Below are 25,698 nucleotides of genomic sequence, written 5' to 3'. Positions count from 1 at the left end.
CAGCCCGCTTCCACGGCTTACAGCTGCCCTCACAACCACACAACATTGCTGTCAAGTGACAGCATCACATCCTGGGGCTTAAAACTGATAAAAAATGAGCTCGGGTTCTGGTCAGTCTGCTGCACTCATCTCTGAGGACCATTTGCAGATTCTACTTGATTTAAGTCACCGCTGCTAACAGTTAATACTCAGAAGCAATAGGCATAGCTACAGTGGGGGTGGGAAAGGCAGGGAGTAAAGAGAGCTTATTTGAAACAGTGCCTAAATATACACGTACAGAAATAGCCTGGAAATACTCCAAGGGCTACAATTAATTCATAAGTATTATGCATTTTATAACTTCTCATGATATGTTGTATAAAAAGACTAGATCAGCTGGAAGCTCCACGCAATTGGACAGACATTTATGGGGTTTTGGGTTTGTTTTCTTTATGTCGGTCACATACCCCTGCGTTTCTGAGCAACACGGATTTCTGGCGACCAACAGGGCCAGCTCCACGCCGACTGTGAGTGCCAGGGCTCTCCCCCTGCCATCCCACCCCATGCAGTAAGTGGCCCCAAACCCCATGGGCCCACAGCTCCCCACTGCAGACCTTTTCCATCACGCTGCTGCAGGGAAGGAGCCCACCAGAGCCCCCAGACCCTGCTCAAGCCTCTTGATTGACCCAGACACCTCAATGCACGTCCCAAAAACTCCACTGCTGCCACTCGGGCTGGGTAGTCTTGGCTTCTACCCCTGCGAGCACAGGCAGTGGGTAAGGACCCCAAGGGAGCCGTGCTACGAAGCTGGCACCGCCACATCACTGCGAGGCCCACCCCCATTCTAGCGTGCTTTTGGTCTTAACAAGCTAGCAACGAGTTTTATAATCCTAGGAGGAAGGCAAAACAATAAATATGAAGTTTATGATCAGATAACAGAGTCCCTGCTGAGCTCGGTACTACGAGCAGCACAACCCACAACACCTTTTCCTGAAAGCCAACCTAACGGGAGGTTAAAGTATCTGTAAGGGTCCAAGCTGAAGACTGGAAGTCCCAGCAGCACTTCTAGCATCTGTGAAGCGATACCAGCGCCTCAGCTGCAAGTGGAAGTCTTAAAAATACACCTTGTAATAGCACAGCTTCCTCCCTCACGCTGTGTGAGCAACACTCCCGAGCCTCAGCACACTCGGATCCTGCTCCGAGTTTATTCACCGAGTGCTCATGGATTCCTTGTGTATTTTGAGTAAACTGTGTGGTCTGCCATAATTCCTTCTACTAAAATTATCAAAAAGATACCCTAATCTGATCCTGGGAAGTGAAATAGCTTCCTAGATCCATTTACATCAGAGCTGCGGTGTCTGGAAGTGGTCGTATCCTGCAGGGTCCTGGAACCCGGGCATCTGAGCGTGGGGAGACAGAAATCTGCTGGGGTGAAGAGGAAGAAATAATTCTCCTTTTCTTGTAGCACAAGAGCTACACAGCTGGGTAAAACTACCTCATACTCGAGAGAAACAGTCTATGGAAAGATTCTCTGTATGTGACCTTGAAGCATAACACATGCAAATAAAAGCTGAAGCCAAAAAGAGAAAGCCCAACACGCTGTAGTTCGAGCTCTGCTCCAGCACGAAGCAGGAGCGAAGATTTCAGCTCACTCTTGCACAATTAAACACTGTCGAGCAGGAAGTCAGATGGCTCAGGCCCGAGCTGAGAATGGAGTATTTTGTTGAACTTCCTCCCGCAAAGCACATTTAAAAAAATAACAAACAGAGAAGACAGTCAAAGCGTGACTTTCATCTAAACCATGATACCGATTAGACACAGCAACAGATCAGCCTGCTGATAGACGAAAGGGTGAAACACTCGCCAAACAAAACTTTTATACTTTCCAACCTAGATTTCTACCTGATTTAAATTGTTTAATAGCTGTAGCTAGAACTACAGCCACCCTGAAGATTTTGGTCAGACCAGTTTCAGGCTCTGCCTTCAGGAAGGCATCGTGTCCGTGATCAATCGCGTGCAAAGAAACGTAGGCAAAAAGCCCCATTTCCACAGCTCCGATTTAGGGCCCTGATTTAAGACCCACCATCGTGTTCCGCATCACTTAGCACAGAAGCACAAACAAATTCCAGGCTGATCTTCCCTACGTGTTTCACACAGCTTTACAGGAGTGTGTACGTACATCCCACAGCATAGCCCGCAACCTCTTTAATCCCTGAAATTGCAAAGAAAAGGTTAATCTCCCGGTACAGGCAGGTAAACAAAGACCTGTAACCCAGTCACAGCGCTTTTTGGAAAAACCACAGAGCTAAAGCAATTAGCAATGACATATGCTATAACGAGAAGGATTTTTAAGATGTTGTTTAACGATCTGATGTCCCTTCCCTAAGAATCTGGCAGAATTTGGGTACTCATTACTCAGCTCATAGTAAACACGTTTCACCACACACGAGATATTATCTGTGATAGAAGTTTCTTTTAGAAAATTGGCCCCACGCTTAAAAACCAACCAATTAGCCGTGCCTATGCACTCACTGAGGGCTGAAAATAAGGAAAAAAAAATAAGTGAAAGCTGCAGCTTCGCTTGAGAAACTAACAACCAAACTTCCCCTATTTAAAGGAGTTCCTAAGCGGAAAACCAAGGAGAGAGGCAGTTTTCATACATTCACCGAGGCCAAATGGGATCTCTTTTCCTCCAAAAAAAAAACTGGATGACATGGAATTGTTCACCACAGAGCAGTGTGCCCAGGCTCTCCTTAGTGCTGCAAGAGCTCAGGGTACAGATTCACCCACCACCACACACTTTCGAAACAGAGCATCCTTTATTGACTCGTGCACAAAAATACCAAAGATGGGTGCTTCCTTGATTTTGCAGTGAGGATGACTTATCAAATATGGATCAAACTGCACTGCATTTGGAGAGCTGCTCCTCCTCTGAGCTAAGCAAGGCCCTTGACAGTCTTCTTGGGATAAGGAGAACGCCGTCACCCCCCAAGCCCAGCTGACACAATCATGACTGCCAGTGTTAGCTGCACAGCTCCGAGAGCACCACGCAGAGGTTTTGTGCTTGAAACACTCAGAAGGCAAAGCAAGAGACTGTGCTAACCGGGCAGGGCAGCAGCAGGAGAGGAGCCCCACCGTCAGCAGCACCTAGGTGCAATTTGGGGCTCTTCAAAGACGAGCAGGTTGAAGTAGCAGAGGCCGAGTTTACAAGCTCAACTAGCTAGGCAGCTCCGCAAGCATCCCACTCGCTGCTTCCAGTTTTATGGGCTGCTGGAGCCAGAGAAAGTAAAAAATAAATAAATAAATGAAAAGTTAATCAGGAACCTTCTGCCCTTGATTTTTTGCACGTGTTTCAGGCAGAGGCATTGCAGAAAGGCTCCTCAGCTGCTGGTGAGCAGGGCACGGGAGATAAAGCACCGAGTTCCCTCCTCCATGTGAGTCCTGCCCAGCCAGCTGCCAGCACAGGGATCTTATCTCAGGTCAGAGCTACATTTTGAGGAAGCGAGTGTAAGAAGGTAACATCCATTTCCTCCTTTTGTTCTTCGCATCGAAAATAATAGTTAGCAGACTTAATTTCCTTATCTGTTATTCACATTAGCTTGCGCACTGCCTACCTGCGTACAGTAGCTGGGCACAGAACGCATGCTCCAGTGCCCTGCTCTGCAACTCCCTTCCCCACGGCTTTGTCAAATTATTGTTTGTCAAATTCACAATTACTTCTGGAGGGGACAGAGGACTACCAAGGGCAATCTTCAAACAGCCCCACCTTGAATAGAGAAAGACCAAGGGAGAATCACATCCAAAGATGTGCTTCACCCAATTTCTACATAACTACATAACTATTATTTCAGAAGAATCCAAATACTGCCAAACCAGTGGGGTTTTCCTCATTCTCTCTCACACATCTCTGCCATTCCAGCAGGTTCCACTTCAGCAGGGAGACGATCATCCAAAATCCCTCATCAGCTCCTAAGTTTGTTCTTGCGGTGCAGGGAAACGAAGTAAAACTCAAAGTTTCTTGTGCCACCTCATGACGAATCTGCCGGGGAAGAGCAAGCAGGAGAGCCTGCAACGCTGGCCAGGAGCCAAGGAGAAGTTCTGAGTTTGCAGCATGCATCTGCCATTCGGAAACAGAGCCAGAGAACCTCGAAATTTGGTACTTGAGGAAACTCACACTGCTTGCAGCACCGAGGAAGCTCTAACCATTTGGGGCAAATATTCATAAAACCTTTTTTTTTTTTTTTTTTTAAATTGGAGAGCCAGTAACTGTAGAAATTGATACAATTAATTGCTATTTTTTTATGTAGTTAGAAATCCAAGTCCGCTCTGCACTTCCATTTAAAGCCCCTGAGCTGCACAGCCCATTGCTCCAAGTTGTTCTGCCCTGGGCAGCCCCCACAGGTAGCCCTGCCTGGACCACCTGGAGAGGACCAGATGGAGCCAGAGGGCTCAGCCATTCTGGGATACTGTGAAAGTGCATAAAAATGCATGTTGCTGGTTATTAATCCAATCGTTTTTGTCATCAACATATACATTAATTACTTTAAAACGCCCTCATGACATTTACAGCTCACAATTTTACAATCCGTAGCCACGTTACTTTCCATCACAAAAGGAAACAAACGACTCTCACGTGCATGGACACTGAAGCTCTCTTCCCCACAAAGCACGGGGTAAATCAGCTTTTTAATAGGACTGCTTCAGACAGACAGAAAGACGAAGAATGCATGTGCAAAACAAAAACCCCAAACATTAACCGAAAAAAAAACCAAAATAGATTACTTAAAAGGTGCTTGGTTGGAGTTTCATCCACTTCCATTTTCTTACCCTAGCACTCAGAGTCCACAAAGTGGGGAAAAAAAATCTCCTATGGTATGTGAACTCCTCAAGCAATAAGAAATGACAGAGCGTGAATTATGGTCTCTTAATTCGGGGCTGGTTTGGCAGGCACGGTGCTGACAGCCAAGCGTTCTTACCGCATCTAGGAATAAATGCATGCCATAATTCCTGTATTGGAATGTCTTGTTGAAATTACAGCGTTATTTTTAAGTATTTATAATGTAAAAGTGATGAAACACATTCCAAGTACCTAATTATCCCCTACCACCAGCACTGCCTGGAATGCTTACCCATCAATCAGATTTTAGACTAGAGCTAAATAGATCCAGCATACCTCTGAAAAGAATACCTGGACCTGAATGCGTGACTCTCTATTTTTCCTCACAACGTCTCAGATGCAGCAGTTAAAACGCGTGTGACAATTGTGCAACAGGCTTCAGAAGCCTGCAGACAACCAGCACTGCTCACTATCGGGCCTCCTTCAGCAGCTCAGACTATTGGGGTAATTATCAGTGTGAATTACCTGCTCATTTTGGCTTACGAGGGATCCCTTCTGCAAAGGGCAACCTTTTCAGTCACCACCTTCCTATTTCTCTCTGAAATCTTTTCCTCCTACCGGCTGTTCTCAGAGATTTTTGCGCAGGGTTTCAAGACAGCAGAAGGCCCCAGCATCCGAGCAGCCCCTCCGGGAATCAACAGGACCATTGTATTTCAGCAGTATTTACGAGTATTAAAAGTTAGCCACGCTCTGAAGTGCTACATGGAGTCAACACCAGAAAAATCACCCACTGTTATATAATGCTCTGTAAGCATCAGATGATTCTCAGCAGCTACGCGAGTGATTTATACCTTCATCCAAAAAAAAAAGCGTTTCAAGAAAAGTCGCCACAACAGCAAAAGAACCGTAAGTCATCCTGAACTCGGATGTCCAGGCCCCAAGGAATCACAGCAAATATCTAGCTTGGCATTCTTTCCCAGCACAGACGAGAAGATTTTTGTGGGCCTGATGGACTCAAGGTTTGTTTTTTTTATAATTAAGCTGAATGTTTTTTAAAAACCACTCAAAGCAGACAGATGTGAGTTGTTGTTTTTATTTTAAGTTCCTTTTTCTAAGGTTCAGTTGTTTCCTCTCAAACTCACCCCTTAAATATAACAGAACTTTGAACCACATTTAGTGGCTCAGCTAAAGCAACTAATGAGCGTTACGTAAGATGCCTCTCCATGTAGAACAATCTGTTCCAAAAGTTACCAAAAATAGCAATTCTCTAAACACCGATGTGATGCAATATTTAACCAGTTACTGCACGAGCGGATTAATTCCTCCATTACTAGTTTAAAAAGCCTTCAAATGTTGTTCGCAACCTTACCTAGGCTGGTAGGCTTGATCAGCTCATCCAACAAGTCATAAAAAGGTAACTTCTGGAGTTTTATGTCGGGATGGACAGGGTGGAGCGCAGATGTGAGGTGGGGGAGTTCCAGTTCGTGTTTAGGTCCCAGGAGCGAAACGGGAAGCAACGGTGACGTGGCGGGGTGGCCATCGTAACTGAGCTGTGGAATGGTAGACGGAGACAAAGCGGCTGGCATGGAGCTCGAGTGCACGCTGGGGATAGATAAGTCTGCAGGCGTCATGATTTTCTGCGGGAACCTTCGCCTATAGAGTTCTTTGATTTTCATTTGTACAGCGGGACTGCAGCCAGCCTTTAACAAATGCAGTGCTTTTGTGAGAAGTTCGTGTTTTCGTCCGTGCTTGTTCCTCCCCGCGTAGCCCAGAAGTACTTGCAGTTCAGAAACTCTAAGGCTCATAACCATTTGCTTAAAAGAAACAAAACAAAAAATTAGTATTTGAGTTACATCAGCCTAAACACTAACATTAGGATGCGGCTTAAGCCTGTTAAGCATAACATTTTTCAAGGCACACCACCACTGCTCTTCTCCCACTGATTTTCTGACATGCAATGAAACCAGGACTTGCTCACAGAGAGGTGCATCCACTTCCAAAGTCTGTAACGAGCAATTTTCAAGGGATTTCCATTTGCCATAAGGAATTCAGGACAGCAATACCGGTGAAAAACTGAGCCCGGGACAACTTGCCAGTACAAAAAATTAAACTTGTAAACAGAACTATTTCCTAATCAGTTTTCTGCTAACATCTGTAACATTTAACAATTTTATTCATCTAGCTGCAAGTCAAAAAAAAAAAATCACGGATTGACAATACCCAAGTTTCCAGTGCTTGCACTTAAAAGCAGCGCCAGCCCTTAACTCCAGGACCCTACTTCACTTTCAAGTCCCTCTCTCACTTTTTGCCACGCAGCATAACTATTCCACACAGGTTCAAAGGAAAGGAGGGAAATGATTGATGCTAAAAAGAAGAAATTAAAACTTGAGTCATGTGTAACCCCGTATGACCATTACTGAGTTACAGGGAACTTCAGTTTCGAGCTGCTAACTCCCCTTCTCCCATCAGAGCCACGTGTTTTGTTTTGGATAGAGCAGCTTGGCTTTGCCCTCTGGTAATTAGCATCTTCATTTGCAGTCTTTTACTGTCTCCCAGTATGGGCTAATGAATCAGACTGGTAGGACTTGTAAACTGCTTCACTTCTTCAGGAACTGAGAAAAGCACTATGCAAAGCAGCGAAACCAGCAATCGCCTGCGCGCACTAAGTACTTCCCCGCCGGTCAAGCAGGAGCCAGAAAGTCAGCTCACCAGCCCGGTTTCTATTTTAAAGCCTGTTTCAGCCCTTGATAGTGGCTTACTCACCATAACAAGGCCCACGACATGAGCTGAAATGATATTCCTGCGGAATTTTGGACTCGCAAAGCAACCTGTGAGAGTAAGACGCCTACAACCCATTGCCACAAGCGGCTATCTGGATCTTCTGCCTGAAGCCATTCAATACCCTGAATACTTTGTCATCAATTCCAAAAGATCAAGTTCTAAATAGTACTTGCAGGATGTTGTGTGTGCTAGTTAATTCGGCATGTCAGGGTCCTGCAATATACCCTCTGCTGAATAACCAAACTCAGCACATGCGTTCGCAAACAGCCTTCAGAGTACAAATGGTCTCATCCTCTCCAGTTCTTCACTGCGTTAAATACTCAGACGTGTTACTCAAGGTCTTTTGCCATCAATTCTTACAGCTGAAGTGCCCCTAGTAGGAAGCACACTATACCTACTTCAGTGAAAACAGCCTGAAACTCCTACCAGCTCCTCAACCCTCCAGATTTTCACCAAACGGGTGTCCAAAGGAACTATTTCCCTGCACTGAAATAGGTCGTGTTATTTAATGGCCCTAGATTAGATGATTCATGTACTTAATGAGGAATGCACCCAGGTAGATTTACCTAACTGTGCCACAACACTTGTGCTCTGATGAACTGCACCAACAGAACCGAACCACCGTGCTGCAAGTCCGGGAGAAGCCTCGCTGCAGGCTGGCTCGAAGACTTCAGCTCCTCCAGGAGGCTGCTGACATCCCTTCCCCACAGGAGGCTGCTGACATCCCTTCCCCAAGCCCCAAAAACCTACTTCACACCTCCAACTACGGGCCTGTCACGGAGCCACGAACGGGAACAGCCGAGGCACTCCGTAAGAGCCGCAACGCCTTACTCTTTCAAGACACCTCTGCTACGGGCTGAAGTGTTGACAGCTGAAAGGAAAGCGAAACAAACAGCTCTGAAACACGGAGAGGCACACCACAATGCTTAGCAAGTATTTCTTCAGCAGAACGAGGAGCTGCAGTGAAGGGCTCCGCCTGTGACCATCACCATCAAGCATCCCCTCCTCGGCAGCCGGCTCCCGGAGCTGCTCCGTGGGCTTGTTTTGCTATAAACTTACAGGCCCCGTTGGCAAAAAAATAAAAAATAAATGCTGAGGAATAAGAAATAATTGAGCTAAGTGAGAAACTGCTGCTACGCCCTGGAAGTTCTCCATTTCTGAAGTTACAGGCGAGTAAGGAGTCAGCACACCGACAGCAGGACCGGTCGCGCAGCCAGGCTCTCGAACCAAAGCAAACAAAATTCCTCAGATTTTCCCCACCCTGAAACAGTCCTTGCAAAGAACACAAAAAATGTTGCTTGCAACGTTAGGGGCACCGACAGATGGGTCAATTAGCAACAGTCAATCACAACCAGCAACAGAGCTTTGTGGTTTCGCTCCGGTTTGCATTTTCCTGGCCAACCTCCCCACCAGGGCAGCAGCCCCCCGCAGGCAGAGAAAGGGCTCAGAAAGCACCAGTCCATACGTTTTTTTTTTGCCACACCTCGTGGCAATTCGAGCCCTTTGCTGGCTCAACTACATCAGCAAAGCCACGAGGCGTTTTGCTTGGGGAAGCCTTGCTGGTCCTGGGCGGCCACGGCTCGCTTGGGGCAGTGCAGCTGCTTCCTCCCGACGCCAGGATAACCAGGACGAGACCCGGCCCTACCTCTGGCTGTTTATCAGCACAGGCAAGAGGCTTGTTTGCTCCTTCCTAACGCTAGAGGAAGGAACAGGCAAAAAAAAAAAAAATACTCAAGGTTGGTTCGAGTTAAATCCAGATATCAAAGAGGGAAAGATTTGCAAACTGCAGTTACAGGTAAGGAGGTGTCGTGTCCTCAAGTACATCCCTGTTCCTCCAGACATCGCACCAGTGCAGGGGAAATTGGGGCCGTTTGGCCAAGAAAAGGTTAAGCTGCTTGCGTAACTGGAGCGGGAGAACCGGTATCAAACAAAGGGGGTGTGCTGAGGGAATGGTGCATTTTGGTACCCGGCATCTAAAGTTTGGAGAGAGGGTGAGGAAAAGAGGAAAAACTTTCAAGGAGTAGAAGAGCAGAAACCAGCTCTACAGAAACTCGCCGCAGTTTAGCGGAGCGCTTTTTTGACTCACTGCGCAGACCTTCAGAGGGTTTAGAAGGTAACCCTGATCTGCACACACACACAGCTGACATTTCCTGCTCGACAGCACAACACAGCCACGTGCTCCCCGCAGACGTTGCGTTAAGTCACCAGGATCGCCTGGCTGCTTGCAAACATCCCCCCAACCCACAGCCCCTCGCCCAGGGCTCCCGAAGCCAGCAGAGCCCTTGGGTGCCCCGAGAGAAGCCACCACGTTTTATTTATCAGGGAGGAGGGTCACGGAAGCATCCCGAGGCTGCTTTATTTCCCCCCTGTTCCCAAATCGGGGCCGTGGCTCTCCCTGCCAGGAGCCCAAGCACTTGATCCAGTTCCTGCCCGCTGAGGAAACCGAGCTCAGCCACCCCATCTGGAGCCAAGGGGGCATCCATCCTGCTCCACGCCTGCTTCAGGTAAATGGCAAGGGCTGAAAGAAAACAGCTTCAGGATGCAAAAGCAACCCACGGGCATGATCCTTCGTCAGCCACCCACTTCTCCCCCGAGGCTGGCGATAGGAAAGGGCGTTCTGCCCCCAGCTCCTTCCCGCATTGCTGCTCCTTCAGTGGCTATACCAAAAGCTCAGGCATGAAAACTTTAAGTCTAGAGGTTAGGTTTTTACAAGCCTGGCACACACCGCGGTGTCACCGTGCATTTTGCAGCCCCTGACCCACTCGGAGCAGCAGCATTTAGAGCCCCAGCCATCAGCCGAAAGCTTTCTGGAAGGGGTTATTTCTCCATGGCCAGGGATCAGCCCCAGGACCTATCCGGAGAACTGCAGTTATTTCCGGATGCTTATGGTAACCAGAAGCTGTGAACAGGCTCCAAAACGCATTCGAAATATCTGCCAGGACAACCAGCACCATTTGGCTGGGTACCACACCACAGCGTGTGCCTAGAGCTATGCAACAGGTCCTGCACGGCTCCCTAACCGTCACCACCAATGCTGGAGGAGGAAGAAAAGTAGAACACACCTCGCACCAGGCGGAAGAGAGAAAAAGAAGAAAGAACCAGCATTGTTCTTTTTTTTTTTTCCCCCCCCCTAACAAAAGGGACTAGGAAGCATTAGATTACTATGGAAATGGTCTTGAATTAATCTCAGCGTGTTCCCAACATCCAGCTGTAAAAATACAGGAGAGTTCCTGCACGCCATGAACAGGCTCTTTAACCCGTGACATAAATCTTCTGGAGAAGAAAGCTGCGCACGAGCTACCTCTGCTCTCACAGGCTGAGCTCCTGGGCTCCTCGACACGTCAGATTTGGGAACAGGAGAGACCACGAAGGTAAAAATGTTCCCGTCTTTTATGAAGGCGCATCCCCTCGTTTCTATCTGCAAGACTTGCGCAAGGAAACTATCGAGGTGAAACTATAAAAAAAAAGAAATCAGTCCACAGAAAAACAGCAAGAGGGAGTGAAACAAGCGACTCATGGAAGCTCAAGCGCCTCTGTGACAGGTTGTAACTCCCTGCGTTTGTCTAATGCAACCAAACCACTAAAAGGTTGAAGTCACAGTAATTCAGGAGGGAAGGGAGGCAAAAGCCCAGAAGAACGGCCGTAAACATGCAACGCGCTGCAGCCTGGAAGGAGCCTCTTGGTTTAATAATGAGAAACTCAGCTGTCGGCCAGCGTGGTGCGTCCCACGGCTTGGCAAGGAGGCAGCACTCAAAGAATAGGTGCAAACCAATGGCAGGTACAAATTTTATTTGCCTTTTATTACACGCAGAGGGAGATAGGGTTTCTTTGGTTAAGCAGCACTCGGTGTTTGCCCACTCTATCTGTGCTCATAAAGAACCTTTCACAATTGCGTGACCAAATCTCCACGTTCACCCAGTTGGCAACACAAATCATTTTAATCCGCTCGGAGCGCATCAGTGTGATGATCGTACACTGCAAATGCCACCAGCAGTCAATCCGGGCTGTTTTCATCTCCTTTTGTGGGCTTCCTAAGGTCAGGTGCTGTATTCAGGACTTTCCTCTGTTCACATATTTCTTCCCATGCTAGTGAAGTGAGTGAGATGCAAAGCTCAAGCTGCTGGGTGCTGTTTATATAAATTTTTTATATATTTTTTTTTGATGTGGTAGAGTATTCGTTATGGTCTCAGAAACGTGACATACCCTCTAAAAGCCTTGACACACACCCCCTGGCAAATGACTGCAGGGGACTGCCCCCGGATCTCCTCTCCATGCCGTTTCCCAATGCTTCTGGCAAGAGCACAGCACAACAGACGGTGTGCCCGAAATGCCACTTCAATGCCTGTCCACTCAAACCCCAAATTCTTTTAACATGGTACAGGTAAAACCCACACAGCAGCACCCCAACACGCTGGCTGTGCTGCAGGAAGCCTGCCCGACGCTCCCATCAAGTTTCAGTCGGGTTTGATTTAAAGCAAGGCCCATTTTTATCTTAATCCGTAACAAAAGTTTTATGGTTCTCAAGAGATTTGATCCACTAGGTGAGCTATATTAGTACGTTTGCTATTAAATAAGATTGCTGACAGTAGTAATCTTCATTCCAGGTCTTGGAGACTCAAAAGGTTTTTTCAGCCGCGCTCAGCCTTAATTGTCCCTCGTGTATTTATCCCTGCAGATGGGAATTATTTTTACAGAGCTATGCGCTAGCATAATTTTCATGACAAGTAATTGCAGAAATGCTAGTTTAGACAATCTCTGGATACAAAACAACATGCCTCTCAAGACAAACAGCTTACACCTAAGGCTAATTATGAAGACAATTATTTGCAGCTATTTGGGAGAGGGTCATTGCCAGACAAATTTACTTTTTATTAACCGTGTTCTTATCCTTAACTAAGCCTTCCAACCGGCTGACAGAAGAGCTAATTCCAACGCAATAAACTTCAGCGGAGCCCAAGCCAGCCGCAAACACAGCTGGCCAAAGACCTGCCTGAACGCAGAGTGTCCTATTCTAACTTAAGGGGTAACTCAAAAAGCCTACACTAGTAGGAAAAATAAAAATCAGAATATAACTTCCACAGCATTCAACAATAGTCCAAAATATTATCTATTCACTTAACCAAAAAAAAAAAAAAAAAAAAGCAACAAAAATTAGGACCAAGAAGTTTCAGCTTCTGGAAGCCATATGGGACATCAACACGCATTTATTCCTAAACCCAGTGATTTAAGTCAAAAAGGAAAATACACTTTTTTTTAACATCCAATTAAAACAAACAATGGTTACATAAACAATTGGACTGATTGGGGATTTCCAGATTTGAATTACCAAGCGAGGGTCTGCTCGGCTATTGTTTGTCAGCAGAACCCTAGGGAATGAAGCTCTGGGTAGTTCCTAAATATCTCAAATATCTGCCTGAAGCACGTGGAGCTGCTGGAAGTCGATTCCAAAGGAGAGCTGGGGAAGAATGCACCTGGAATTCGATGAATGCGCTCGCATTGCAGCGAGGATAAAGAGGCGGCTCCCACCAGCAGCTCACAGACCCTCCTCGCAGCAGGCCAGGCAACAGCTTCAGGACTTCCACTCCTGCTCTTGGTTTTGTTATTCGCTTGCAAAAGCTATTTAAGTCTGCACTGCATCGACAGGCATCATTCCTTCATGCATGCCAGCTAACTTCAGCATCACTTGAGTAAAACGGATTATTGCCATCATAGATGCAGGTTTTCATGCAAGTTTTTTTTTTTTTTTTTAATACTACTTCCATACATTACAGAACTGCACAGAGCCTTATTCTGCACATGCCTTAAGTTACCAGCAAGTGCTGCAGAGTTGGTTGTCCACTGCAAGCTTCATTATTCAGTTAGCTTCATCTGAGATAACACTTCAGGGTATGAAATTATACACATAGATGCCTAGAACAGACTTCTGTGAGCTACTGTTTTGTTGTTTGGGGAGTTTTCCTCCCTCATTTGCCCCATTTTCCTAGGGCATAACACAAGATAGAGGCTGCATCACGACTGACTTTCATACTGACATCTGAAAAAAGTTTTCATTAGCAACCATATTAAATTTGGATAACGATTTGCAAAATATTGAACAGCAGACTGAAGCCAGCCTGTAATTGATTCTCCTTTCCCTTGAAAGTAACCAATCGTGCCCCCAGAGAAGGAAAATTAAAAAACTGGAATAATCCGTTCACAATTCTCATTAAAATAAAAAATAAAAAAAAGCCAAAATGCCATGTGATAAAATTAGCATCTCCTATTAGATTTTAAAGCAACCCTCCTCAGAAAGCTCCACTGTGAGAAATGTGCCCCCAGGGAGGCAGCAAGCACCAGGCAGGATCTGGGCACAGAGCTAAGGGCATCGTGCACCACGAGGCAGCACCACCTTGTTCTCACCAAAGGCATCAAAGTGTTTGGTGCTTTCATCTGCAGCCACGTGAGCATACAAGGGACGGCAGCAACAGCAAGTCCATCAAGAGAAAATTGGGAAAAGGAAGCTCCGGAGGAAGCGAAGACCAGGGAAGTCAGAGATCAGATAAAACGTCGTGCGTGGGGAACGCTCGGTGATTTATCTTTAAAAGATTTCCCTTTCCAAAGGGAGAAACGGAACCCAAAGGAAATAAATCTCCTGACACCAAATACTTACGAAATACACTGCCCAAATACCCTACTCCCTTCTAATACAGGTCCACCGAGGATAATAATTTATTACCACTAACAATTAGTCTTAATTGTTATGGCAGAAATAAGCAGTGGAGCCAAAAGTTCCCACTGTGTCAATAAACTGAAAAACAAATATTCCATCAAGCAATCATACTGGCATCAATATAGTCTTATTTTTTCTTAATTAAAAAAAAAAAAAAAAGCTAGTCATTCTGCACACGATTCCTTTATTTTTAAAAGTCTCCCATTATGGCCTTCAGAGGCGTACACAGAAAGATGTAAGGAAGCCAAAGCACACACTCTCTTTAAGCAGGCATATGGCAGTGAGTCGTCAGGACGAATTAAAAGCTTGAATAGTGAGAAATTCTCCTTGTACTGCTCCTCGGAGTATCAGGTAAGGTGCACCACGCAGTGAAACATCATCTCCCCTGATCTGCAGGGGCTGCCTAACGCTGCTGGAAGCCGAGGAAGCCTGGAGTTTGCGTATCGGTGCTCCCAAAGCACAGCTCATCGGAAAGTTCTCCTCTGCCTCAACGAGGGATGGATTTCAGGCTTATTCTAGCAAACGAGGAGAGGGCATCAATCGGGGAATGGTCCAGCACTGGAACAGGACTTGTGACATTTACTGGAGGAATGCACAGGGCTGCACATCCGACCAGCCCCAAGTCGCCCAGGGAAGTCACTCTTACCCACCTGATGTCCTGTCTCAATAAGGCATCTAAAGAGAAGCAACAGGGTGCCAGCAGGAAAGCTGTGCCTGAGCCACACGTGGCCACCCAGTAACTCCAGAGGAAAGTTTTCCAAACGCTGCAGAACCGCTGTCAGTCACAGCACAACACGAAACACAAATCACAGGTCTGACGGGTTACAGAGCTGTTGAATGTACACTAAAAGCTAATTTATTCCTAACTGGAGGGACGCATTAAAAAAAATGAATTATTTATTGCATGCAACAACACGACACAGAACTCACGTTTACATCAGATGGAGGCAGATCAATTCTGAAGTGCCAAAATGCATTTATTACTGTAGAGGCAGAATGAGTCCCTGGCTAAAAAAAAAACAAAACAACCCTTATGTCACTCGTCCAGAGGCAGGTGGAGATGCTGAACTCTGCAGCTCACCTCCTGCTTCCACAACCTCACTAGTCCCTACCGAGCCAGGTTCAGGATCCTGGGTGAGTCCAGTTATCAAGATGTGGATGATTTTTGCAGTGGATGCTCCCGGTGCTACCACCCCACGACTGGCAGGAATCACGGCGATCCCAGCACGGTGGGCAGCAGCCCACCAGAGCCTGGGAAAGCCACCCCTCTAAAAAGAGGCAGGGGACAAAGGCAGAGAAAGCAGGAAGCTCCGTTTTTCATAGCCCCCGCCACGACTGGTTTCTTCTCACTATGAAAAATGCAGAGAGATGATGGAATAATAGGAGAGGAAGCAGACCTTCCTGCCTTTCTTCTGCATTCAGACGAGGATAAAGAAAAGCTTCAAGTGACACCACCAGACAGCCACAGGCTGCCAAGAGGCATCCAGACTCCTCAGAGAGCTGATCCTAACCCCCAAGCCAACCTCGCCCTGCAGAGTTTGAGGTGCTGTCCTCCTGCCTTCCGGGGATGTCTACAATAGAAAAATGAACTTTTTTGTGTGTTAACTGCATCGTGTCACCTCCAGGCTTGGAGACGAGCACGCAGCGCTTAAGAACCCATTAGTTAGCCGTGATTAATCCCAGGACAAAACATTCAGCAGTGAGTTAGAAAGCAAGCTAAGAATACATTCCCTATGCAATATTTTCCTGGCACACACAGCGCAGACGGGGCCTATAGGAGCACTCCCTCCAAAACCATGCCGGTGTGCGTTACGGGGACACGCCAGGGATCCGTGCTCAGCGGGGCGAGGGACACCCCATTTCCCCACACCATCAGTTCAGCACACCGACACCTGCCCCGCTGCTTCATCCCTCGAGCACTGCATTTTTCTCAGGATCAAAACAAGACCGAAGAAAATTGATCCGTTCACACAATAACCCCTGCCCTGCCTGGAACCGAGCCGCATGATGGAATGAAGGGTTTTATAAGCCAAGTTCCAGCCACGCCTATGATCTAAAATACATTAAAACCATCGCGAGTAAACTCCAGAAACGATCCGGCGTTTAACTTGGCTTTCCCCGCGAGAACAGCCAGGCTTGAAAGAGCTGCCTAAGAAAACTTTGATAGCGAGCTGAAACTTCCACGGAAATCCTGAGCAAGTGGAAGCGGAGGGCGCGGGGCGGCCCCGCAGCACCGCCCCAAAGGCAGAGCTCCTTCGCCCTCCCAGCCCCAGGCAGGGGGCAGGATGGGGGGACACTGCTCCAGCCACCAAACCACTGCCCCACCTCATCAGCTGCACTCATCCAAACCCCTCTCTGAGCAGGAATTTGCATATATACAAGCCTTTTGTAGCTCATTAATGTCATCCAAATAATGACTTTCCCATGTCCATGCACTTGGACTCTGCCTGCCCCTTCTCACACACGTGGGTCAGGGGCAGTAAGGAAAAAAAAGTTAGGATCTCATGGCAAAAGAAGCATCTTCTGGGTTTCAGCCCAGCATTTTAGTAGCATCTTCACCCTTCTGCCTCCTGATGCACTCGCTCGGTAACACACAGCTTCTATTTCCAGGTAAAGAAGTTGTAAGCATCGCATTATTTCATAGCCTTGCTCAGCCTCTGTATCAAAAGAGAAGAGCAGCCTTGTATCAGGAAAAAAAAATAACAAAGGGCTCAAGGAATGAAGCAGTGCTTCAACTAACATTTAGCTCAAGTCCTTCACTGAGCTATGTGAATGTATGCTGGGAAACATGAAGTACGTTTCACAAAAACTTATCTAATTAAGTGAACACAGGGAACAAGTTCCAACACATCTCTGCTTCCCCTTAAAACAGCTTGGCAACACCTCCGAGTTGTACATATGTTTAAAAACAAGAGAATAGTGCAGGTTGAAGGAAACTAGGAAAACCTAGTACTCACACAAACCAGGTATTCTTAGAGCATTATTAAAAAATAAAAATAAACAGGCCAGAGATCTTTAGCTTGCCATTCAAAGTTCTTCTATCATGAATTTGTCCAGGTTGTCCAAACCAGAGAGGAAGGTCAGGTGTGGAGTTCTGCAGGGGCTATGCTGGAGCATGGAGCTTAACCCATTTGTTAACGACCTAGAAAACGAAGTAATCAATGTGTTGACAGAGCTGCTGACATAACAACGTGGTTGTAAGGCTGAAGAACCACTGAAAGACCTCAGACCGAAAGCAATCCAACGCGCGTAAAGGGAGAGCGATGCCCGTGGAGACGGGCGGCCCTCGCTCTCCATGTGAAATGATGGGCTCTGCCGTGACCTTTCCCACTCCAGAGCAAGCTTCCGGGCCCAAGATAAACAGACAGACGGAAACATCAGCTCAGCAGCAGCCCAGCACACAAATCATTGCCAGAAATTATTAGAAAAAGAAACAGGACAAGCGATAAATCACTACAGGCTATGCAAATCCCTGGGTCACCCTGATCGCAAAGTGCAGGTGGCTTTGGTGGGCTCCCCTTAAAAAAAAAAAAAAATTAAAAAAGTTTCGAAGTGACAAGGTTCACAGAAGGATGACAGAAGTCATCTGGCAAAAGCTAAGACTACTCAACCTTGAAAATAGAGAACGTAGGGATGTACACGACAGCGATTTATAAGGCCACGGAGCACAAGGAGAGTGGACAGGGATCAGCTGTTCAGCCCCATTGTTCCACCAAACGGCACGAAGCTCAAATGAGAAGACTTGAAACGAGAAGGGTCTTCACACAGCCAGCAGCAGAACAACAGAAATGCCTGTCAAAATGCTGGGAACAAAAAAAACAGCTTAGAAAGGTTGGGGAGGAACCTGTATGAGCACTGGGGAAAGCTCTGCCACAGCCTGCCCCGCTCGCAGCCCCCAGCAGGTTCAGAGGAAGATTGCAGGGAGGGGGGAAATTATTTCTCATGCTCTTCCCCCTTTCGCCCTTCCCTAGCCATTCACTTCTGCAAGCTGTAAGGAGACAGCACGGGGCTAGCTGTACTCTCGGCCTTATATTCTTAAACTTCTGTTTATAACCCACGCCTATTTTTAGCCGTTTCCAAATGACACTGTCAAGAGCTCTCAAAAATGCTACTTCTCAGCTGAAAGAGTCGAGCTTTAGCAACAAAGAGGTAAAAGTGAAAATTAAGAACTGCACGAAAACCTGGGTGTACACCCCTTAGAAAAATATTATCCCAAGTACTCGCAATTCAACCCGACAATAGCTCTGGTACTTGATTAAAAAAAAATTTGAAGTCCTGCCATCAAGTGGCCTCAGCAGATTCACTGCGGAGATACTGCTAAATCAACATGGAAGCTAAGAAAAAGAACAGCTTTGTTTCTGTTCCACTGCTCAAGTCCCTGCATTTTTCATTTTGGTGCAATATATTTATAGGTGTACCAACAACTCCATAGATAGCCTGAGCAGAGCTGTCTCTAACAGATTTTTCAATAAGCTGAGAAAATCTACACAAATACTTGGACTCTTTCAAAGCCTCTTATTTTGCACCAGGGAAACCAGATACAACATCTGCACAAGAGTGAGATCATTTTGTCAGGGGAGTCTCAAGAAACTCTGTTCTGATCTATTCATTCCTCATACTTTCTCATCCACACAACTTTTTACGGCACACTTCTGCAGCTCAGATTACGAGTTTTTACCTGAACCAAACACGCTGTCCCTCTTGGATTTAACCTCTGCTTGTGTGTGTCTTCTGGTTTTCTCAAAAAGTGAGCTGCACCCATGCCAAATTGCCAAGCAAAACCAGGCTCACCGCTATTTCCATCCCACCTTGCATTTTGCCTGCTAGCAAGTGCTGTTTTCAGTCGAAGAGCCTGATTAAGTTTAGACCCCACTGTACAGAGGGAGCGGAGGAACATCTTGCAGAAGACTATAAATGAGGTTAAGCAAGAGGTTTCGGCTCTGAATGATTCCCAGCTGACCGTCCCACCCTAGGTGATGCTGAATTCCTTTGTGTGGCAAGAGAGTGGAGGCAAGCTCTCTGCTCACGTGGCAAACCAGCCAAGAAGTTGTTCTGAAGAAGGAAACCACGTTTGCCATGCTAAACAAACCTCACCATATCCACAGTTTTTGCTCTGCTGCACAGCCTCACGTGTTATCCACATCAAGTGATGGATTTAAGATGCTCCTTTTCCTCCTCCCTTAATTATCGTTCTAATTCCTGTATAAATCTCTCATATATCATCTCCTATAGACATAAAGGTCAAGCTTTGGCTGACCTTTGGGCTAGTTCTGTTCCAGCTTTGCATTTCTTTGTTTCACTTACCCTAGATGAGCCCCGTAATACTCACCTGCTGCTGCTGCCTGCCTTACTCACGAGTAGACTGAGGCATCTCCTTAGTCTCAGGACGTGATGCTTGTTTACAGAGGCTCTGCTGTCCCTGCAGTACATGCTCAGGGAGGGAAGATAACAGCAGGGACGTGCCATCCCTAATCCCAGCAGGAGAATAAGATTAAGCAACTGGCTGAGAAATTCTTGGATCAATAAAACTGTAGCAGACACAGGAGTATCAGCAAAGGAGTAAGAACAGAAACGACAATAAAGGTCCATGTCACAGCACTCAGTGAGCAACAGTATAAGGTTACTTGGTTTAATTTGGTCCTGGCTGCTACCAAACGTTTTGGAAGATCTGAACAAGTGTGGATGAGCCAGCATCTCCCATCCTGTGCATCCTCAACTCTGTATAGCCTCCGTTTCAAAGGTTTAAATATCCTCTACTTTTTGTCTTAGCCCCAAAGCTTCTAAATTATTCTGAAATAGCCACAGGTTTGGCAATGACTGTAGTTGTTCCAAATAGCTTTGATAGCATCGAGTTAAGCTACAGAAATAAAATCCATTTTGTAAACTACCAGAAGTCCTTTCTTCTCCTCACCCCCTCCTATCATTTTTACTTGCAAAAGAACCTACTTTTAAGAAGGGCATTTATTTTCGTGAAGGTACTATATGCAATTTTTGCATTGTGAAATCCGGTTTTGTTTCAAAAAAGCCCAAATGCACACTTACTGCTCTACACAGAGCTGCAGCAGTGACAGAGCAACGAGACAATCAATACCTGAGCTTGACGGAGGACTCCAAAGCTGCTCGAGCACGTCCCAGCAGCCACCCAAACAACACTATTTCCCTTTTGTCTCCTGTTAAGACCTGGGCAAACATTTCTGATTCTTGCAGGCACGTTTGGGTGTTACCCGAAGGTGAAGTTCCTACTTACTGACAGCACGAGCTGAGGCAGCTGGACTGCAAAGCACACACAGTAAATATCAACAACTCCTTCACATCAAACCACATCCACATTTTTCACAAACTCACGGCTTTCTTGAGACTTTTATTTCTTTTTATGGAGGCCCATAAAGCAGAGCCTTCCTCCAGAAGGGCACCTGTAACGTCTTACATCAAAGCAGAAGTTTCTGAAGTGGAAGCACGGCAGCAAACAAACATTTCCGAGATGCCTGCAGGTAGCGAGCCCTCCCCGTGGAGCTGAAGGGCCAAACACCGGGATCACCGTGTAAGAAGAGCTGCAAGAGAACCCAATCCATTTCCCAGCCACGAATCCCCTGAACAACGGGCGACCCCAAGGCCCCACAAGCAACCTTTCTAAAGCACCGAGTCAGAGCAAGACAGGTACAAGTGCCCCAAATGCAGCTGCTGCAGGGGACGGAGCCCAGTGGCTCAGGACCAGGGAAGCGCAGCAGGGGCTGGGCTATCTCAGCACAATTACACAGCACTCACGTCTCAAGCGTTCAGAAGTTCCCTTTTATTTTTCACCATAATGGCACTAAAGAGAAAAAAGATCAGATGTTGACTTCTGCGAGAAGAGAGGATGAACCACACCGATCAGCTGCTGCCCTACAAACACCCCCGTACCTGCAGACATCTGTGTCTACCTGCTGCTTCAAGGGATGCTTTTAAATACTGCTCTTCTGTGGCTGATCCACAGCCATCCTCACCAGACAAGCTGTCCTCAGCCTCTCCGATACCTAGGGTGGCTCTTTTCCCTTTTTTAATGGCATAAAGCTAAATGAGGAGCCTTTTTACCTGTATAAAGCTAAATGAGGAACCTTTTTACCTGCTCATTTCTTACCATTTAAGCTTTTTAACCACGATCACTAAACACCTTTGCAACCCAAACCAACCAGAAGCCCACTGCGACGAAGGACTGGCTGTTACACCTCTCCTCCTCCTCCTCCTCACAAGTGGCAATAAATCAGAACTTTATTTGCACAGCCTACAAACACTTCCAGGATGGCCTGGGAGGGGTTTGCACGAGAAATGTGCTGACGCCGTATTTACGTGTATACAAGAAGCAAATCTGTTTTTATCGGCCATAAAGAAGCGTTATGGATTGGGAATCTGACAGCTAAACAGTGATGCCCAGCTGCCAATTTCAGTCATCTGATATCTGCAACTCCAGCGCTGAGGACCAAAAGCTCGGAAAAAAAAAGATACTGAGACCAAAATACAGGTAAAAATACAATTACAGTGACAACACGCCAAATTATGGGAATGAAAGTAACGTAATCCGTGGACTCGCATAACAATGAAAAGTGGATTATATTGCCTTTAATCACAGAAACACGCAACCCCAGCAACTTATAAAAGGATTAAGCAAAAATAGCTCATAATACAGAAGAGTAAAATTCTAATTGAACGCCGAAATAGGTAGCTTATGCTTATTAGCATTGACAATGTAATTTAGCACAGACACATTTCCATACCGGAGCTCTGCCTGGCACTAACACCACCGCCACCTGAGAGCTTCTCCCCTCAGCGAACTCCCCCCTGCATTTAGGGGAGGGGTAGTGCCCGACCGCATGTTTTTAAATGCCCTGTTTTCCATCACCATTGTGTGCAAATGCTATTATGAATTTTCATTCAAACTCTTGGCTCACTTTTTTTCTTTTTTAAAGTATAAATTGTGTCTAACAAGAAACACACCAGGGATCTCTCCAATCCCCAAAGGCACTTTCTTAAAAGGAGAGAGAACAAAGGAGAAAACCTCCCAGCGTGTGCTTTCCAAAGCAGCTTCTTAGGACAGTATCAAGAATGACAATACTAGAACATAAGCTTTTCTTTTTCATTCTTTGATCCACGTATAATTGAATTGATTATTGCAAACTGTGTAATGATTTCCAAAAGACTGGAGGAGAAGGCAAAGATCACAACAATCTAATAACCAATTTAAGGAGATGTAAGAAATATTGAAGGAAAGATTTAATCACTCAAGTATACTCCTTCCAATTAGAAAGAGCTTTAAATAGCTTACCTGGAGATAAATTAGAGTCTGCACGCAATTATACACGAATAGTAATTAAGATCAGGAAAATTCACATATGCCTCTGCCTATAGCTAGGAAGGTAAGCCAGCGAAGAACAGACTTTGCAGTTACCTTGTTTCATCAACAATAATGACAACACATTGGTTCGATTAATCCAAAACTTCGAGAGCACCAAGGAATTCAGTAACCTCACAAGTCTGGGACCTGCAAAGTACGTTTGATCTTATCTCATTTTCTTCTTTTTCCAGCAGGACAAACATTTTCAAACGGGGCTAAAGACTGAAACACTCTTGATCACGGTAAGAACAAATTTCAGAAAACATTATTTTGTGATTTAAAATTGTGGCAAACAAGAACGACTGCTATTTTTCTTCACAGAAGCAAGACCTTTTATTTTACCTTGTGCATTTGACACACAACACGTGTTGTATGTCACGCTCTATTTACACACGTACGCTACACCCACACGTTACCCCACGGCTCTTTGCACAGGAAGACAAGTTTTAGAGACAAAAATGTGACCAAGTTTCTCTGACAAACTTCACCTTGCACAGCCAAGTGAGTTACTGTGCAACTCTTCCATTTGATTTCAGTTTTAAAGGTCACTAGATCTAAAATCAATGCCACTCGCTAATTGATCAGAGGAGAAACGCGGAAGGATTCTACCCAAGAAAATTAAAATAATGAAAGGAATTCACCGCTCATTCTTCAAATAGCAGAGCCTTTATCACAAACCCTCTCCTAGCTACGTCTCCTTTCAACATTCAAAACCCAAGGAATGTAGAAGTGTGCTTTCTGGGGATGTACTCCTGCCTGCAAATACCTCGGAGCTGGGTGCAGCAGGTAACAGCTCTCCATCAGCCTCGTTTTTCCAAGGAGCACCAACCTCACCCAGTGCCCAATAACCCAGTGTGTGACAGCCACAACTCTGCACAGAAACGTCACGCCCCCATCCTTCCCTCTCCCCCCAAGAGGGCATCCACACACCTCTTTTAATTTGTACAGACTAGAGAAAAAATGCATTCAGGCCCCTCCACGCTGAAGTCCTCAAAGTATGGATTTATGAACTAACTTTTTTCCCCCTTATGTAAACTGCCAAGCCCTCACAGCTACCAAAAAACATCTTTTCACAGAATGCAGAGCTGCCCTCCTACAGTCCCAGCTTGCAAGCACCACTAAATATCCTGAGCGGCGAAGTGAGATTGAAAATAAACTAGTCAGCTTGACATTTACCCTTCGGATCCCTGAGGTAGCAACAGTACTTTAAAGAAAAAAAAAAAAAATCATAACTTCCCTCCGCTGGCTCTCGAGAAGCAGGTTGCAGCAAGAGATCAATAAAGAAGTCAGGGATGACAAGCAGACTCCAACACACTTCCAGGAGAGCTCTGAGAGCAGGACGGGCCTCTCCCCTCCGCCGTGCTGGCAGAGAGCTCTGCAACACGTAGATGGACACAGAGCCCGGCGGCCCTGCGAGGGATGAGAGGCTTCAGATTTCAAAGCTCCCGAGATCAATAAGTTGTTGATTTTCATAGGAAAGCCATGCCTTTTAACGCTGCCCGTGGACCACCATCCTGCCACCTTACCACATATTAAAAAGAAAAACTTTATCCCCTAGTTCCTGCTGCTTCTCGCCGCACTCAGGTCAGGCTCACGTGTACCCAAACCAGCTATTGTGCACCAAAAGCTCTGGAGCCAGCTACCAAAACACACCACTCCACTCGGCTTGCCAAGATTAACAAAAGTTTAACGCTGGAATCAAATCTCAACCCTTTATCCCATTATGTGGGAAGCGTAATTCGAAAGAAAAAAGAAATCTTGGGGGCAACATACCCTGAAAAACACAGAACAGAAGGGAATTGTAAGTGTTTGTCCTGACCTGGCAGACACAGACCCCAAAAAGTTGGAACATGCACAAAATATTTCTCCTCCTTTCCATCCTGCCAGCTCTGTAAGCACCTCAAAACGAAAGCACAAGGACCCCTGGTGCACGGAGAGCTGAGAGCTTCTAGGGAAAGACAAAAGGTTCCCCGGTCATACTTTTAGTTTCTGAAGCCTGTGTTATGTTTGGTACACTTCTGATCCGTGCATCCTCTGTCGTTTTGAAGTTAATGCTCCCAAAACGAAGCCCTCCTGCCGAACGACGACCCTGTGACAGCCGCAGGGAGCTTCTCAAACTTTCCAACACACCCGTGCACCGCAGAGCCCGCACCCCCGCCTCGCCAACGCAAAGCGGCTGGAAACTTTTGCTTTTTTAATAAATTTTCTTCCTTTTTCCCCCCTTACACAGCGTGTCCCCCGCCACCCACCCTGCAGCCCCTGACGAGCCGCATCCCCCCCTCCATCCCCCTCCGGCTCCCACCGACTTTCTTGGCGGCCCCCGCCGAGTTTTCACGCATTTAGGGCAGAAATCACTTCTCCACGGGGCTTTTAGGGCACAAACAACTTTCTTTGGGAACCTTGCGGCCACAAATAACCCCTCTCCGACACCCCACCGCGGGCTGCCCACCACCCCTACCCGTGCTCAGGCCGCCTGTCAGCCCCCACACCCCCAACCCCGCGGCTTTCCCCGTGCCCGGTGCCGCTCCCGGAGCCCCTCAGGAAACTTCTCGGGGCTCCCGGTGCTGCCCCCCCCCAGCACCTCAGCACCCCCTGAGCTCCCACCCCCGGGTTGGGGCTCCCGGCCGCCGCCCTCTCCTTGCTTCTCCCCCCCACCTCTCTCCACACCATCCCCGGGGCCACCCAGCCGCTGTCCCCACCACCACCACCGGCAGCGACGACAGCGGCTCCCCACAAACGAGGAGCACTGCCCGGCAGGGAAGCGGAGGACAGCTCCCTTCCTTCCCCGCCCCGCTCTCGTCCACCTCAACCCCCGCTCAGCCAGCTAGGGCCCTTCCACAACCCCTTCGCCTTCCCCACGGTGAAGCAGCGAAGCCGAGCAGCGCCTCCCTGCTGTCCTCTCCCCCCCCCCCCCCTCCCGCCCGCCCCGGGGCACGGAGCGGGGACGAAGCGGCCGCGGGGGGCTCGGCGGGGGGACGGGCGCTGCGCTCTACCTTTAGTTCCGCACTGTCCGCCATCTTGCGA

At 47.0% G+C, this 25,698-nt stretch overlaps 1 protein-coding gene across 2 annotated transcripts in view; it reads right to left on the bottom strand.

Moving 5' to 3' along the window:
* Window positions 1–25,698, bottom strand: part of PIAS1 (protein inhibitor of activated STAT 1) — a 54,475-nt gene extending 28,777 nt beyond the window's left edge. For both annotated transcript variants that reach the window (XM_084293638.1, XM_084293639.1), the window contains exons 1-2: window positions 25,668–25,698; window positions 6,186–6,630 (exon numbers count right to left, since the gene is read on the bottom strand). In XM_084293638.1, coding sequence (XP_084149764.1) covers window positions 6,186–6,630; window positions 25,668–25,691 — 469 coding nt within the window. In that variant the 5' untranslated portion in view covers window positions 25,692–25,698. The remainder of the gene's footprint in view (window positions 1–6,185; window positions 6,631–25,667) is intronic.

The sequence above is a fragment of the Netta rufina genome (genome assembly GCF_964035555.1).
Source record: "Netta rufina genome assembly, chromosome: 11".
NCBI classification, from domain to species: domain Eukaryota; kingdom Metazoa; phylum Chordata; class Aves; order Anseriformes; family Anatidae; genus Netta; species Netta rufina.
Note: the sequence above shows the minus strand (reverse complement) of the source record. Positions and strands in the feature narration are given on the sequence as shown.